At 38.6% G+C, this 17,547-nt stretch overlaps 1 protein-coding gene across 1 annotated transcript in view; it reads left to right on the top strand.

Moving 5' to 3' along the window:
* LOC118422247 (dynein heavy chain 8, axonemal-like) overlaps positions 1-17,547 on the top strand; it is a 90,540-nt gene that overhangs the window by 21,940 nt on the left and 51,053 nt on the right. Inside the window, exons 26-46 of the mRNA XM_035829765.1 lie at positions 301-476; positions 1,458-1,548; positions 2,155-2,220; positions 2,667-2,879; positions 4,060-4,173; positions 4,526-4,657; positions 6,306-6,415; positions 7,351-7,447; positions 7,839-8,012; positions 9,368-9,550; positions 10,165-10,364; positions 11,027-11,246; positions 11,947-12,060; positions 12,659-12,793; positions 13,247-13,471; positions 13,970-14,081; positions 14,615-14,742; positions 15,479-15,547; positions 15,774-15,872; positions 16,250-16,387; positions 17,009-17,232. Coding sequence (XP_035685658.1) covers positions 301-476; positions 1,458-1,548; positions 2,155-2,220; positions 2,667-2,879; positions 4,060-4,173; positions 4,526-4,657; positions 6,306-6,415; positions 7,351-7,447; positions 7,839-8,012; positions 9,368-9,550; positions 10,165-10,364; positions 11,027-11,246; positions 11,947-12,060; positions 12,659-12,793; positions 13,247-13,471; positions 13,970-14,081; positions 14,615-14,742; positions 15,479-15,547; positions 15,774-15,872; positions 16,250-16,387; positions 17,009-17,232 — 3,020 coding nt within the window. The remainder of the gene's footprint in view (positions 1-300; positions 477-1,457; positions 1,549-2,154; positions 2,221-2,666; positions 2,880-4,059; positions 4,174-4,525; positions 4,658-6,305; positions 6,416-7,350; positions 7,448-7,838; positions 8,013-9,367; positions 9,551-10,164; positions 10,365-11,026; positions 11,247-11,946; positions 12,061-12,658; positions 12,794-13,246; positions 13,472-13,969; positions 14,082-14,614; positions 14,743-15,478; positions 15,548-15,773; positions 15,873-16,249; positions 16,388-17,008; positions 17,233-17,547) is intronic.

The following is a 17,547-nucleotide window of genomic DNA, read 5'->3' as shown; positions in this document are numbered from 1 at the left end:
CCTCCCAAAATGACTATAGATTGGTGGATGTAGTCTTTAACAAAGAAGGCACTGCTGTTTCTTTGGCCATTTCTGTCCCTCAGGGGCTGTTTTTGATGAAGGTGTTCAAATTAGAATTGGGGGTTCTATTTGTTTGATAAATTGGTACCAGGGGCGTTCAATAAGTAATAACTCTGACTCATTTCCCATAGCAGGAGATAAATGAAACTTGCCAGCTGTTATTTTCATCTGTTTTGATGTAAAGTCATTCTTACATTCTATATAGATCACTAAGAAAACTGTTTTTCCCCCTTCCCCTAGAAAATGCTGGACACAGCCATCCTGTACCGGTCCAACGTGCTGAACCGCCTGTCCCTGGATGTGAAGACACTGGACCAGCTGAACTCCGCCCTGAACCTGCTGCAGGAACTACAGGACATGGAGAACAAGATAGACGACATCTACCTGCCCATAGAGACCATGTATGAAAACCTCAGGTAAGAAATGTGTTGTTTCTCGATACCTGCCCATAGAGACCATGTATGAAAACCTCAGGTGAGAAATGTGCTGTTTCTCGATACCTGCCCATAGAGACCATGTATGAAAACCTCAGGTGAGAAATGTCTTGTTTCTCGATACCTGCCCATAGAGACCATGTATGAAAACCTCAGGTGAGAAATGTCTTGTTTCTCGATACCTGCCCATAGAGACCATGTATGAAAACCTCAGGTGAGAAATGTCTTGTTTCTCGATACCTGCCCATAGAGACCATGTATGAAAACCTCAGGTGAGAAATGTCTTGTTTCTGGATACCTGCCCATAGAGACCATGTATGAAAACCTCAGGTGAGAAATGTCTTGTTTCTCGATACCTGCCCATAGAGACCATGTATGAAAACCTCAGGTGAGAAATGTCTTGTACAAAACATCTACCTGCCCATAGAGACCATGTATGAAAACCTCAGGTGAGAAATGTCTTGTTTCTGGATACAAGTGGCATCGTGTTGCGCAGTGGTAAGGTGACATTTGATAAGGGGCCCAAAGCTCAGAGGTACCGGGTTATAAAATGCTGATATGCCCAAATGTTGTGCCCTTAGGAAAGGCAGTTTACATGACTTTCCTCACTCAGGTGAAAATGAGTACCTACATTTGTAGCTTTGATTTGGGCTGTTCCTTGATAAGGACATTAAATGGAGGTCCCGTCTTTTGGAGAGCCACACCTCTACAATGTTAAAGAACCCGTATCACTTATCACTTAGCAGGTCTAGTCTGACCTGAGTCATTTCCTGGTAAAATAAATGAAATAAAATGAAAAAAATGAAAAGAGTAGGGGTCCTTCCCGGTTTGGGTTGATCAAACATTAGAATCTGGTCTCCGGGTCGACATATTGAAAAGGAGATTTACTTTTTACATATCCATTCTCGCAAAACGGCATTGTCAATGAGTGGCTTACCTTGATCCCTGATATTCCCTTACCAGAGAGTACAAGCTGAGGCTACCCAGGAATGAGGTACAGGAGGTGGAACAGCTGAGAGAGAAATGGCAGGAACTCATTGAGCTGTCTGAACAGGTAATTAAATTATAAATGCTCATCCTTGCTTATGTACTCAAATGTAGTTTTGAACCCTTACATCAAACTCTTAACAATAAACTTTTACCAGTCATATCATCAATGAGCAAATATAATGTGGTCAGTGTTTGTTTATTTTGCAAAAAACTCAAATCAACTCTACAAATCAGATTTTTAGTAGTTTTTTTTTAAAGAAGAGTCACCAATATGTGTGATAGTATATGAAAACAAAAGAAAAAAGGATTTTCAGCTGTTGTGCTCCTGTTTCAGCACCAGGGACAGAACCAGCTTCAAAATAGAAGAGTGTTAGACTGGACCTTTCCTGTTCATAAAAATTTGCATTTTAGCCAATTAAAAAAGGCAATAAGTGGTTCAACCAATGAGAAAGTGGTTGTATGTTCATCAAATATTTGCTTGTTTATGTTTTTGTGCTGCATTTCCATCTTCTAAGTTGACAAATGTGGGAGGAGCTATGAATTTGGTCTATTCTTCAACTTGTAACTGAAAAGACTTCTGTACAGTTCTCTCTTTAAAAGTTTATCTATCATAAGTCTGTTCATCAATTATTGTCTGGTTTCCTTGAGGAAAGTAAACTTGCCTTTTCAGGTTCGCCAGAAGCTGCTGAAAGAACAGAGAGGAGCATTTGAGCAGGAACTGGACAAACAAGTCAAGGTATTTTTTTCTTATAAACTTTGATAAGAAATATTAACAATTCAGAATGCAGAGATTAATCATTCTATAGTTACTCTGGTTAGATTGTCATGTTACCCCTTTTGAATTTTCATCAATTTGTTAAAATAGAAAAATACTATAATATAACATGTGCATTTCTAACACTACTGATGCTTTGAGTTATTAGGATCTTTTTGCCCACTTAGTATGAAAAGTCTGATTTAATACTAATAGTATCATGTATGTGTGCACTATGAACAAACTGTAAAAAAAATGCTGTTGTTTTCTCTGTCTAAGAAAGAGTGTTGGATTCTAACTTAAAATTCTGTAACAAGTCTCTAAACTGGTTGATTGCAATATATCAGCTCAGCATAGAATTGATCTTTCCCAGAATGACATACATGTACCAAAAAATAAAACTTATGAAATTCTATTCTTTACCCCAGAACTTCGTGGTCGAGGTTATCCAGTTCAGGAACAGTTTTGACGCGCAGGGTCCGGCGGTGCCCGGGGTTCGCCCCGAGGAGGCCGTGATGAGACTGCGGGACTTCCAGGAGAGGTTTGCGCTGTACGACGCCAAACGCCGGACACTGGACTCCGTGTCCCGCCTGTTTGGTATCGTGCCCAAACCTTTCCCAGAGTTGGACAAGACAGGAGAGGTCAGTAAGATATCACTGTTTTTATCTAGAATTGCCAGTTCTGCCTAAGTATGTAGATCCAAATCTGAGTTTCAGTCAGTATCGAGTGTTCGATTATATACGCTTTTGGGTCCCTGAAACGGGTGAACAGCAGTCTTCACACCGCGCTTCCAAGCGACTCTGTGCAAGCGTGTATACACTGGTTAGGCAGCACACTTTGATATCCTCGTTGCACTCTCCTATTGAGATTTCCTTGCTCTGTACCATGTTGCCTGGTAACTGCGATTACAATGCACATTATGTAGGTTATGGTACCGATGGAGGTAATGACTTGTTCAACATGTCCATAGTACTGTAGTCAGCATACAAATTTTATACATCTCCCAAAAAGATATAACTTTTGAACTGCAATGCATGTTGACAGCTGACATATGTCTGCTAATGTTTGATGTGCTTAATGTCATCATTTTTAATGTTGTACAATTGATTTGCCTTATTTTTGTCTTAGTTAAATTGCATAATATTATTGTTGATTCTTGCTGTGTTACCATTTATTTGATTTTACATTGTTATCAATTATTGCTATGTATGTTCGGGGTTTTCCCCTACGGATCTTTGAAAAACACTGGCCAGGCGACATGTACCCCTGGATAAATAAAGAAATAAACAAACAAATTTGTACCTTATGGTTTATAGACATTGTTGACACGGAACAAGTTCATTCTTCACAGTAACTCAGGGCTCTAGCCAGTGTCCGTTTTTCCGTCAATTGACGTCAAATTCTAAAACCAATCTGTCAACCTTGACGGACAAAAATCCTTGGTGGAAGCTACAGGCAGCTTGGGGACGCCGTCCACGGCCGTAAAAGCCACACACTGTTTGTTTTGCTATTATTATGATTGTTGACAATGTGTGTAGGTGTCCTTACGCATACGATAATCTCATTAAAAAAACGTTTTTCAAGGTCTCAGTTCAGTCTTTCTAACTCCTGGAACTCCTGAGTCCTTATCAAGCATTCTACGAACTTTGATAAATAAATTTTCACGGTTTTTGCGACAATGGGAAATGGCTGACGGAAAAAAAAATTGAGCTGGCTAGAGCCCTGCAGTAACTAAATTTTTTTTCATTTATTATATCCAGATACTTAATGACAACTGAAACAATTCTAACTGAAAAATTTCTCTTGAATGTCTGTTTACAGGAGCTGGACCTGCTGGGTCTGTTGTATGGACTGTTCCAGAAGTTTATTGCTTTTGACAACATCTTCAGGGAGAGACTTTGGGCAGAGGTAGACCTGGAACAGGCCAACAAGGAGGTGACAAAAAGCACTTTTTAAAGAAGAGTGTATTCTGTAGATTATGATAAATGCAATAAGCAAGACTCCTGTGATACAATAGACCTACCTGACTGCATACAGTGTATATCACAATTTTGTAGTTCATCCAATGATGGCATTGTTATGAGTGTATTGACCTATGAGAGAGTCGTCAAATAATTATTGACATTTTTTATGTCTTTATTTTACATACCTATCTGTGTTTTGTTGGTGGGCAGGGCTACGGTATTGTAGTGAATTTGTGCATGACTACTATTTTGGCGACGCCCCAGGGGCGGAGGGGAAAAGTATGACTAAGGTATTGTATGATTGAATGTGTGGATTTCTACAGGTGGAAGAATACTGGGAGGAGTGCCTAGCCTTACCAGACAAGCTGAAGGACTGGGAAGCTTACCAGGAGATGAAGAACTCCATCAAAATCTACCTGGATGTGTTCCCACTCTTACACAGGCTGGCTACCAAGGTCAGTATAACAATGATAAGATTATTTTGTACTCTTTTATTATAGTCAGTTTGTCAGTTCTGTTCGTCAGTTTGTTTCTGGAACCATTTTAGAGTCATACCTGACATAAAGTAAGATAGTAGGCATTTGTCAGTCTCTTAAGACAATGGACCTCCTTTTACATTAGTCTGCCTGTTCACATAAATTTGCCACAGTGACTATGAAAGACAGTGTGCATGAGAGATTGTTAGTGCAACATCCCCAGTTGTGCACAGTATTCAGGGGTTGTTCAATCTAAGGGGATGTTGGGTCGGAGATCTCTTGGACATGCATTTTATTTGGTATGGCAGATATAATGCAATGTGGTTTAATTATGTTTATCATGTGATAAAAATCTATACTGATTTCTTGCAAAGTTTGATTTCTATTGTGAAGGATTCAGTTATTAGAATTTTGATTTTTTTTTTCCTTACATTTGCAGATTTTAGCATACTACATACTTTAAAGTTTGACGTATTTTCATTTTTGTTGTCTCTCAAGGTTTCTACAAGAGTCGCTTGTATGATAATCATTGCATGTTGTTAAGTATAGAAGTCCTAATTTGTGTCATGCATGATGGTGATCCTTTTTCTAATGATTTTCCATGTACTGCATGGTTACCCTTTTCTAGGGGCAATACAAAGATACTCTGGTGCCAGTAAGTAATGGTTTGGTGGTGGTTTCACTTGTAATCCCTAATCTCTAATAATGGTGATGTGGAGTGACTATGTAATGTTTGTTATTAACATGACTCTTCAACCCTTTTTTCATTGTGTGAAACAATGATCTTGAACCTAAGACTTCTTTATCACCCCTCACCCCCCCCAAAAGAGTGTTACTTTGTTCCTTGTCTGTCTTCTGATAAACCTTGTTGAAGTTGTAACTTCAAATAACAGTATCATCTTAATAATTTTAAAGAAATAATAGCTAAATACTAAAAAATAATAATTTCTTGCCTCCACAAAAATTTGAAGGATGCACTGCACAACTTCTTGTTTTGTCACATTTTTTTTTAAAGGTTAGAAGTTTTTAAAGTATATTGCCTTAAATGAGAGGGCATAAATTGAATTTCTTAATTAATGGCACTTCAGGACAGGTGAACATCACCCTACGTTCTCAAAGTTTGAAACAGAAGTCTTGAAACAGAAAACAACAAACTTTTGTGCAAATGCTCACTCACATTTTGTACTACATCGTATGATCATCATTATCACATTTCTTTTTTATAAAGTTCACAGTGATTGACTGACATAAAAAGAATCAAAATGATTCAAGACGTACACATGTAGGTACTAAGCCTAAAAACTTGAATTAGTGAATTTTTCTATTAGTTGAAATACTTTAAAGCTAAAATTGCCAATATGCCAATGATAGATATCCCTTAGATACACCTGTTAAGTCAATCACAGACCAATGATCAACTCTTACTATCCCTCTCTCTCTCACCCAGTCCTGTTATACCTCATGTTAATGTTTTTTTTTTATTGTGCTCCAATGATGTATGTGCTATTGTGTATTATGCTGAAATATTGAATAAAGTTTGAAAAAATCTAAAAAAATTTAAAGAAAAAAAGAAATTTTTCTATTAGTGAGTTGCATGTCTAAATTTTTCCTGCCTTGTCACCATTAGGAAATCCGTAACCGCCACTGGCTGCAGGTTATGTCTGTAACTGGCAGCTCCTTCCCACTGGAGGCCCAGGCTTTCAAACTGCACCATCTTTTGGATATTGGACTCATACAGTAAGTACAATATATTTTTCTTTCAGTATGTACCATGTAACATGTAGAAGGTGCAAGAAGAAGCAGCAAGAGTGTGGATCCTATGTGATCCAATTCCACACCGCTGTCACCCTGTACAAGCTCCTCAACGGTCACTGCCCTCCACACCTTCAAACCCTGATACCCAGAACCCGTGCATCTGCTACTGAGTCACGTTACTCCCTCAGGAACAGCGACCACCTGACATCTGAACTCACTAAGTCCACCAGAGGCCAGAGAACATTCATCTACAGAGCAACAGCACTCTGGAACACTCTCCCAACTGCTACTCGCACAGCCACCTCCACTGCTTCCTTCAAAAGAAAACTGTGGGAATGTCTAGGCAACCCTTACGCATGGTAAATTAGTCATACACGTGTATATACAGACCCTGACCTCTCACTGCAAATATTGTTGTCGATGATATGATGTTAATATAACGTTATACTCCATTTTTAGATGATATGTAAGTTGTCCTACACCATGTACATATAAATGTTCTTTTTTAATATGTATTGTTTATGTGTTTGTCAGCAGGGATAGCCCTTTGTAATAGCCATAGGCTAGTTGGGCAGCCCCTGGCTGTGTGTTCGTTGCAGCCAAACCAATAAATAAAAAATCCTATGTTTTAGCATTAGGCTTGATTTGAAATGACTATTGTATTTCTATCACAAGTTTTCCAGTTTTATGTCACCAGGTGTGGTGTTTGTAGTCATACATGTAGTCAAAGCTATATGGCTGATATCAATTAGGATGTTTTTACCAGGCATATATGGTCAATATTGACTGAAGGAGGCCACAAAAAATGCAAAAGGCGGTGTAGACATTTTTGCTTTTGGTTATTGTTTTTCAGGTATCTTCATCTGGATAATGTTCTGACTAATTTTTCTGTTTTGTTCAACTTTGTTTTTCTGTAGACACCATGATGAGATCCATGAGATCTGTAAGGCTGCCAGCATTGAGCTTGAACTGGAGATCAAGATGAGGACTATCGAGGAAGAGTGGACTGAACAGGTCTGAATATGATAAAACATGGGGGCTATCGCCCGAGGGCTGGAACCTCCGGTGATACAGAATCCCTTGTGTTGTATTTTATCTATATCATGCCAACCCGAGCAAACTCAAGTTTACCTCAAAAAGAACAAAAGACTTGACATCTATGCACATTGTGTCAATAACTTTATTCCTCAAATCAAAAGAAAGAACCAGGCAAATACCTAGTTAAAATGCTGTTATAATATGTTAATATATGAATGCACATTAAGTTGAATTCCTAAAATTAATGAAGGCTATACAAAACAATATAGCTAAAGACAATAGAGACAATGTTGTTATATTCACGTTTAACCGCAAAACGGATAAGTTCCGTGCTAATGCAGTTTATGTACATGTTATATTATATTAGGTGCTGACGTTTGAATCCTACAAGAAGCGTGGTGCCATCTACCTTGCGAAGGATGAGTCGGAGCGGCTGTTGGAACAGCTGGAGGATGCCCAGGCCCTGCTGGCCACCATGCTGACATCCAAACACATCGGGCCTCTCAGGGAGGAGGCAGCCTCATGGGCTGAGAAACTCAAGGTAGGTCAAACTCTTGGCACAAATTTGTTAATGGTAAAAGATGGTAGCAGCTATTTTACAAGATGGTAGTGCCCATATACAGCTCAAGGGTAAAACAGAATCATCTGTTGCTTCTGCAAACTTGCAGTTATCAAGGTCACATTCAGTTTGATAGCTGGTCACATTCTGTTTGATTAGTGTGTGGATAACACATTTTTTTGTGCTGGGTATCACGGCCAGACTGAGTACTTTTACACCTTAACCCTATCTAGACTGGGGGGGGGGGGGGGGGGGGGGGGGCCAAAAAGGCCCGCCCCCAAAATGACGGCCGAAAACCGCCCAAAGACGTATGCCAAGACCACCAAACCCGGGGACTTTTCCCACAGGATTTTTGGGAACAATTCCGCGAAAAAAAATTTAGGTTGGTTCTGGCCGGGCTATTTAACCCAATTTTCCAAATTCCGGTTGGAATATGGGATTTCAAGGTTTTATTGCTAGACCAAACTTATTTATCTATACTATTAACATCCTGTGTAATCTTAACTTACATTTCTAATTAAAAATTCATAATTTATGCTAATTTGATGATGTCATGGGTCAAAATCCAAGATGGCGGACAATGACATTTTCAATGATAAATACATGTTATTTTTACTCAAATACCGTCAAAATCTTTTATTTTCTTACAAAACACAACTACTTGCACCTTTTTAGTCCAGTTTTATTGGGTTTGGGGGATCTATGTGGAAAGAATCGTATTTTAGAAAATTCAAGCTTGTCGATCCAAGATGGCGGACAAATGACGTCATTTTCTGACGTCATATAGGCGTCGTCGTCAATGGCAACAAAAGACTTGGTAGACTTAGACACAAATAATCTAACGTTTATAGTCATCGTTTTGTTTAATACCTGTACATTTTGTAAGTATACCTGAAATTTCATCTTTAGACGATTTTAGCCCAAAATATGACATTATGACGTCATAATTACGTCATATTACGTCATTACGATACCAAAATTACAGAAAATATAAAAATTTACTACAGTAACTACATCATCCCCTCCAAATTTGGTGATCGTAACCCAAGCCGTTTTGAAATTACGAAGGGGGGGGGGGGGTCAAAAGAGCCCCCCCCGGTCCCAGGTATACCAAAAAAGCCCGGTCTAGATAGGGTTAAGCTGTGTTTAATTTGTCCACATTGTATTGTGCCTGTGCAATTGAAATAAAGTCAAAGTACAGTAATCTACTGTGACTTATCCTTTTTCATTCTTCTGATTACCTTTTACAGTATTCGTAAGCACCACAGTACAGTGCCAGTACCACAACTTATTTTCTTTCTTCTGTTCACTCACTAATTTCTTCCCTCCTTCCCCAGGGTGTAAGTGAGGTCTTAGAGACATGGTTAGAAGTGCAGGACCTGTGGCAGTATCTAGAAGCCGTGTTCAGTAACAGTTCCACAGCTAAGGAGCTTCCCCAGGAGGCCAAGAGGTTCATCCGCATTGACAAGAGCTGGATCAAACTCATGAGGAAAACCTACGACACCAGGAATGTGCTACAGGTCAGGAATTATCATGGCAGCTCATCTTTGTTGGTAGCAATAATCATTATGATCAAAATTATATAATAGTACAATGCTAAACTTTCTTCCAACACAAAGGTATACAAGGATCAAATTTCCAGTGACCACTGTCGCCATCTTCATATGATCATTACTGATGACCAATCACTTTAGAACGTAAGCTCAAGAGAGTTGTAAATGATATTATTAATACTTGATCTTGAGGATACGTGATGTCAGCAATTGGTCAAAAGTGCCAGGAAGTTTATAATACTCATTGTTTTTATTCAGTGATGGCTGGAGTGCCCTGATGTAAATTGTTGGAAATTTGATCCGTGAATTACCTTTAATTCATGTAACCATACTATAGGTAGAGAATGCCATACAAATGTAGGCATACTACTAAGTTTTAGGGTAATGCTGGATATATAGGATGTTTATAGAAAATAACTTAAAGATCCTACTTGAAAGATATGGGAAAAATTGCTCAGTGACTGAACTGAAAACAGTAGAAAGAGAGTATTACTTAGATAAATGTAAAAGCAACTGTTAATCTTGAAAAAAATCTGACTAAATTTTACTGAATCTTTTTATTTTCTCCCATCTAATTGCAGTGTTGTTACGGAGGTGAGATCCCGAAAGGCGTGGTTCTCCGCCACTTCCGGGAGGATCTCGAAGTGTGTTTCAAGTCTCTCACGTCTTACCTGGACAACAAGAGGAAGGCGTTCCCACGGTTCTTCTTCCTGTCCGACCCCGTACTGCTGTCCATGCTGAGCCGTCCGTACGACCTGGAGTCTGTCAGGCCTCATCTCAAGTAAGTGTGATCACATTACGAGTCTCTCTCACTACCAAGTTTTCCTTCTAACAGAACAAATTGGTGGGGATGCATTCTTAGTAGAAAGAGTTTCAAGGACAAGGTTAAAGTTTCAAGGACAAAATAGAGTTAAAAGTATTGGATATTTTTAGCCCTCATCCTACATGTGTATATCCAGCTTAAGTTATCTAAGCAAACGAAAATATCCCACGTATGATAATTTGTGATGAGTATGATTACTGAATTATCAATAACTTATAAGCAGTATTTTTGTTTATTCATCAAATTATGAGATTCAATTTTAATTTTGTCTGTTACTTTGTGTTGGAACTCTACTAGACATAAGTATGGAAATCAAATTTATATAAATTTTGGGTCAATCTAATATAATAATATAATACACATTCAACACAGTACTTTCAAATTGCTTTCTTTTAAGATCATCCAGATCCCAATGAAATTCAATCTTGTGTACAAAAAATCTTCACATGATTAGGAAATTCAATGAAATAATAAATTTTTGTGTAGCTAAGATTTATTCTAACACCAAAAAGGTATATAGCTGCCTTCAGGTTTAAATGACCAGTGATTAAGGTCACATGACCTTGCTTGACAACCAGCCATTGGCTGAAAATAAACTGGTTCTGTTACTCCCATTCCAGGTCCATCTTCAGTGACGTGAGTGATGTAAAACTGGAGAAGACAGAAGACACCCTGAGTTCTGTCGGAGAGAAGACTCCCATTCCCTCCTTTGTGGACTACAGACGCCCTGGGGCTGCCCCAGTCCCACGGGGAGGGGCCACCACCCCACGGGCATCCATCAACCTACCCCCCGTGGAGAGGTTCCCTGGACCTATGTCTTCTGAAGCCTTTAAAAAATCGGTAGGTCTTTGTTTTCAAGCTTAAAGAGACACTGCAAAGACTTTGATAGCTTCTGATTACATTTGCCATAATAAACATTTGTATAGAATATAATTTAGTAACTGTTACAATGTAATGCTACTTCACCTTTATCCGTGGGGTAACCTATATCCATTGTTTTAAAACCAGGGGATGTTTAGGGATATCAAGCGGATGGACAGTGGTTTCAAAGTTACAACCTATTTAAAACCACCGTCCAACGCATTGACATCCCTAAATTCCCAGTTTTTTAAACAACGGATAAAAGTCACCCCGCGGATAAAGGTGAACTTAGTCTAGCGTTATATGGAAATTGATATCTAGTACGGTACATTCAGCTACATACAAATTAACAAGTCCTTATTTGAGAATCATAACTGTTATGATTCTCAAATAAGAACTTGTTAATTTGTAAACTTTGACCATATTACTGCATTGAACTGTATTTTCAGTTTGTTGGGCATTGAAAGGTACATTGTTGTGGCAAACAGATGTCTCTAGGAATTTAGTAAAAATGAAAAAAAAATGCCTCAAACAGGTGGCCAAAAAGTTGCTGCTTTGGAAATAAAAAGTTGTTGAGAAGCTGATCTTGCATTTTGTACCTCTCCTTTAGCCAATAGAATAGTGTGGTAGAAAATGCAGTTCAGTTTGGTCACATTTTTTATACGTTTTTTGTGTGCAGGAACGCTCAGGCAGTATCCACCTATCAGAGAGTAACGTGGATGAGTCCAGTGAACTGTGGCAGGCTGCTACAGCCTTGTCTCCTGAGGGGGAACTGTTAGAACTGGATGAAGAGGTAGGAAAATGAGACTCTGCATACCATGTTGTATGTTCTACCTGGTGTTGTTAAAGCCGTAAATCAGCACCAAGGACAGAGACATCTTCTATGCTACATAGAACAAAATATGTGAAAATCATTTCTTGTAGATAAGAGAATGGATAAGAGAATGCCAATGTTAAGCTTACTTACTTGATTTCAGGCCAGAGCCTTAAATCAAAAAGGGCAAGGGGAATTTCCCAGTATAATGAATTCTGTTAATATTGTATATAATATCATCTGCCTTCTCTGTCATGACCAGTGGAAGAATAGCTCTTCAGTGACCTTAACTGTATCAAGATCACTTGCTTTCTTTCCTCATTTCTTCCACCTATATTGGAAATTTGAGAAAACTCCATTCTTGATAACACTTTCAAACTCCCCTGAAATACTGAAGAAAATCGTGCTGTTACTAAACAACATACTCTGTTGTGTGCCATGGCATATTTGGGAAAGAAAGAGGTTTTGCCTGCAATTCTAGTGATGCACAGCAGGTGGCGTGGCTGTTTAGATCACTTGCCATCCTATTAAGTTACCAAGAACATTGTAACTGATAAGAATTTTGTGGTATCTTCAGGTGAGTCTGACAGATGGAGTGGAGATGTGGCTCCAGAGCCTCCAGCAGTCCATCCACAGAACCATCGCCAAGAGCATCACACGGATCGTACGGGACATCGGGATGGGAGTGGCCATGGAGGAGTGGGCTTTCAAGGTTGGAAACTTTTTTTTAGTTGTCAACATGATTTTTTGAACTTTTTTGTGTGGTCCTTGAACAAGTTAGCATTTTAAAGTTTTTGACACTGTTTTGAACATTTTTGATGTTCCATATTAAGCTTTTTAATAAAAAATCACAAGACAAAATTCCTGTTAAACATTTCTTGGGTTATCATGGCTTCAAAGTTTTTAACAAAAACACACTCGAGTCGAGCTGTAACAGTTGTAGTGCTAGGACAAACTGCTAGGGGCTCGAATGCATCCTACTTATTCCAGGTTGCATAAGCTATCTGCATTCTGTAAAGGAATTGATATATGGATTTGTGGCATAAGTAGTAGGAGTAGTCTAAGGGTGTTACAGCTTCAAAAAGGCTATGGGACTACCTTTGACAAAGAGCCTGTATTGAAAGTCACTTCTAACTTGTTTAACATTACATGTTATTTTTTACAGTACCCCTCCCAAGTAGCTCGCCTGGGTCTCCTCTACTACTGGACAAAGGAGTGCGAGCTGGCCGTTTCAGAACTGAAGTACGAGCGTAAAGCCATCCCAAACGCGAGCAAGAAGTTCAGCACGGTCATCAATCGGCTGCCTACCTGTCTGACCAGGGGAGCGTGGAAAGGACTGGATGAACCATTCCTTCCTATCCACAAACTCAGGCTGCAAAATATGATCACTGTAAGTATACATTGAAATTGTTCTGTATAGTAGATGGTCAATATTTGAAGAGAAACGTTAAACGTTGAAGACACTCAGGCTGCAAAATATGATTACTGTAAGTATAACAGCTTTTCAAAAATACTTCTGTCCAATGGTAACTATATTATTATGCTCATTATTTGAAGACAAATGCTACATAATAATTCTCCCTGCTATATTAATTGTGTAGGGCTTGATTGAGCATTTTCTCCCCATACAGAAACTTAGACTGCAACATACATGGATGATAACTGTAATAATACAGCTGTTCATTAGCACTACAGTATGGTAATGCTAAATGTTTGAAGGCAAATGCTACATATTTCCCTCCTCCAATGTGCATGTTTGGTTAACTTACCCTCCCAAATCATGCACACACAATGTACCATTCACTTTTCTTGATTGTACATCGTAAGTCATGGAAAGAATGTTGAATGAGATGTACACATAAGTTATGATGGTGTCTTTATCTGACAGTACTCCCTCTACCTGAGAGACACCCTGGATGGTCTGGGAAACAGGAAACTGAGGGATGTGACTGACTTTGAGTGGAGGAGGAACATCCGCTTCTACATGCACGAATCAGGAGGTAGCATTTACAATTATCAATTTTATTAATTTTTGTTGTTGTTATGGCCAACACTTGAATTAATTTTATTGTGTTAGATTCTTTAACTATGCATCCACATAAAATAGTAACATGGTCTTGCCTTACTTATATTGAAATTTATACTTAGTGCTTGGACTGTGTGCTTTTCTTTCTGACTGTGTTTCATTGTATCATTATGTCCGGTTAGCTTTCTTTTACTGAACAGCAAAAGCTGTATATCTAGACAGATTTAATTGATCCACTCACACCGGGAAGGACCTCTACCCTTTTTGATAAGTGTGTTGGGTTCTTTAACATGATCAATGTGTGGCCCTCCTCAAACATGGGACCTCCAAGGAATGTCATTGACTGAAGCCAACAACATGTAGGTAGTACATTTAGTACTACTCAATTTTTACTGTGAAGTGAGAAACTCAACCAGGACCACTGGGCCTTTAGCCAAACACCCTGCAGTTATGCTACACCAATGTCATGTAAATGTGAACTGTTATTTATGTTCTCCACATATACAGAAGGTTCAGGAAATCACCAGTTGTGTATCCTGGATGGCCGTTACGAGTACGGGTGTGAGTTTCTGGGCGGACGCCTGCCCCTGGCCATGACTGCTCTGACTGAGAGGTGTTTTCTTACAATGTCACAGGTAAGTTTGAAAAAAAACTCACACTTGAAAATTTTCATTATTTCATCTAACGCTAGTTCACCTTTATATGCGGGGTAACCTATGTCCGTTGTTTTACAAAATAGGGTATTTAGGCACATAAAGTCGACGGGTGGTAACGCTAGTTCTCCTTTATTAGCGGGGTGACCTTTATCCGTTGTCTTTAAAAACAGAACATTTAGGAATATCAAGTCTGCTGAATGTGGCTTTTAAATTTGAAATTTTTTCAAAATACTTAGATTTCAAACCACTGTCCGTCGACTTTATATCCCTAAATACCCTTTTTTATAAACAACGGATAAAGGTCACCCTCGGATAAAGGTGAACTAGCGTTAGTTTTAAACTGCAATGTACAGAAAATATTGCAATTTTATTCCAACGTCCATCAACGTGATATCCCCAAATACCCTGTTTTTAAAAGCAACGGATATAGGTTACCCAACGGATAAAGGTGAACTAGCGTTAAGCTTTTGTCTGAATAATCGTATTATAAAATCAGTCAAACAGTAGAGCCACCATGCCCTTACCATTGTTTCCGAAGTGGTTGGGTCCCTGTTTGATGGCAATTTTCAGCACCAACGTCATTACCTCCTACCCCCTGCTAAACATTCAGATCTATACTTAGAAGCCATGGAACATTAACGATAGCTACAATGTATAAAGATGTGCAGGTCAAATGTACAATAGTGTTGACTTTTAATTTTAATGTTCGTGTTAGGCCCTGACCCAGTTGAAAGGCAGCGCTGTGGTTGGTGGAACTGGAGTTGGCAAGACTGAGACAGTCAAGGTAAATCATTGTGTAACTTTGTAACCAAGTGACTGTGTGTGTGTGTGTGTGTTTGTGTAAGACTTTGGAATATGTATTTATTTTATGATAATTTTTTTATGTGAAATGGTGAACATATCATTATTTACTTTCATGCAAATTGATAACATTTAGTAGTATTATAAGCCCATGGCGATATCATAATTCTTAGTAATATCTTAAAACCCGTATACACTTGGTTTTTCAGGGTTTGGCGTACCTCCTTGGCAGGTACATGGCAGTGTTTGCCTGTCTCCCACAGATGGACACAGCAGCACTGGGCAAGATCATCCAGGGACTCGCAGCTGTAAGTCAGGTTTATAGAAAAAATCTCTCTTAAAGTTTGTTCCATATTTGTGGGCCATGTGAAAGGATACAGTGTCACTTGAGTTGAATGAAAATTATGATTGTCTATTTTTTGTTATTACCCACGCTTTGGCATGATGTATTATGTCAATAATGCACTATGAATTTTTGATATTTGAAGAAACAAAGTTTAGAAATGGAAAGATATTAAAAACAGCTACAATATCACACAATCATGTACTGTTAGAAATTTCTACTTGTCATTTATCGTTGACTCAGAGTTGATCAATAAGTTGAAGTTCCACAGCATTTGGTAATTATATAACACATCCAAGATTAGAACTGTAAAAGATGAATATTATTTTCCATATTTTTCAGGATGGCAGTTGGGGCCTGTTTGATAACTTCCACAACTTGAACCGCTCCTGTGTGGGGGTCCTGTTGGAGCATGCCCAGAGCATCTACACTGCACTGAGGGCCAGGAAACACACCTGTCACCTGGCTGATGGACAGGAGGTACGGCCTTTGAGACATCTGCAAAATATCATAGTTTAAGATTATGTAACTCAGACTTTACATGTAAACCCTTGACTTACACTGCTTCAAAAAGGAAAGCTATTAGTTCCCAGATTCTGGTCATGTTAGCTTCTGATTACATTGTGCTTGTCGACTATATGTGTTTGCCAAAGCAGCCATTCTATTAGTTCAGAGTTTCATAGCCTTCATATTTACTTTTAATTAATATACTCGCTTTATTTTCTTACAATTTCATCAATTGTATGACAATTTATGTACTCCATAATTATGATAAACTGTATAACTGTTAACCATTAAACCACAAAAATAAAACCACTGCCAACATTCTTAAATGTATAGTTGTACTAAGTGAATGAGATTATGCAATTATACATTCATTGACAAGTATATAGTACATGTAAATTTTGTATTTGTACTACCAAGGAGGTTATATAGACAATATAACCTCCTAGGTCCTACAATGTTTCACATTATTCTTAATCATAGAATTTCCACGATTACGAATAATGTGAATATACATATGACTTGTATTTACGCTGAAGTACAAAATGCATGACTTATATGACAACACTTCATTCCTCTTTGCCCCCCCCTCCATAGGTACCAGTTGACCCATACGTAGGGACCTTCATCACCATCAACAAGGACATGTCGCGAGGGTTTGAGCTGCCACAGGAGATCCGTGCCCTGTACCGTAACGTGTCCCTGGTGCTGCCCGACCTGGGGCTGATCCTCCGCGGGAAAGTTGCGGGGCTGGGCTTCAAGTCTCCCAAGGTCCTAGCTGACAGGCTGAAACTGATGGCTGATCTGTGCAGAGACCAGCTGTAAGTTTTTCATACCTTTTCATTAAAAATTAATGAATAGATCATTTATTTTAACTAAATAGAAGAGAATTGCAATTTTATGTTTAAAATTTGCTACTTAAAGCTATAGAATTGGTATCAGTACTTGTTAGTAAAATACAGATACATTTTATATTTATTTACATTCAAGTAAGGGCTTGAAAATGAATATCATATTTATGCCAATTTTAGAATTATGAGACTGTAACTATTACATAAGTTCTCATGTTTCTATTAAAAAACAATTTTTTTATAGCTTTGCAGTATGGAGTCAGCCTTTTCTATCTGTGTCTTAAG

Source organism: Branchiostoma floridae, chromosome 9 (assembly GCF_000003815.2).
Source record: "Branchiostoma floridae strain S238N-H82 chromosome 9, Bfl_VNyyK, whole genome shotgun sequence".
Classification (NCBI taxonomy): Eukaryota; Metazoa; Chordata; class Leptocardii; order Amphioxiformes; family Branchiostomatidae; genus Branchiostoma; species Branchiostoma floridae.
The sequence above is the reverse complement of the archived record's forward strand: the minus strand, read 5'-3'. Positions and strand labels throughout refer to the sequence as shown.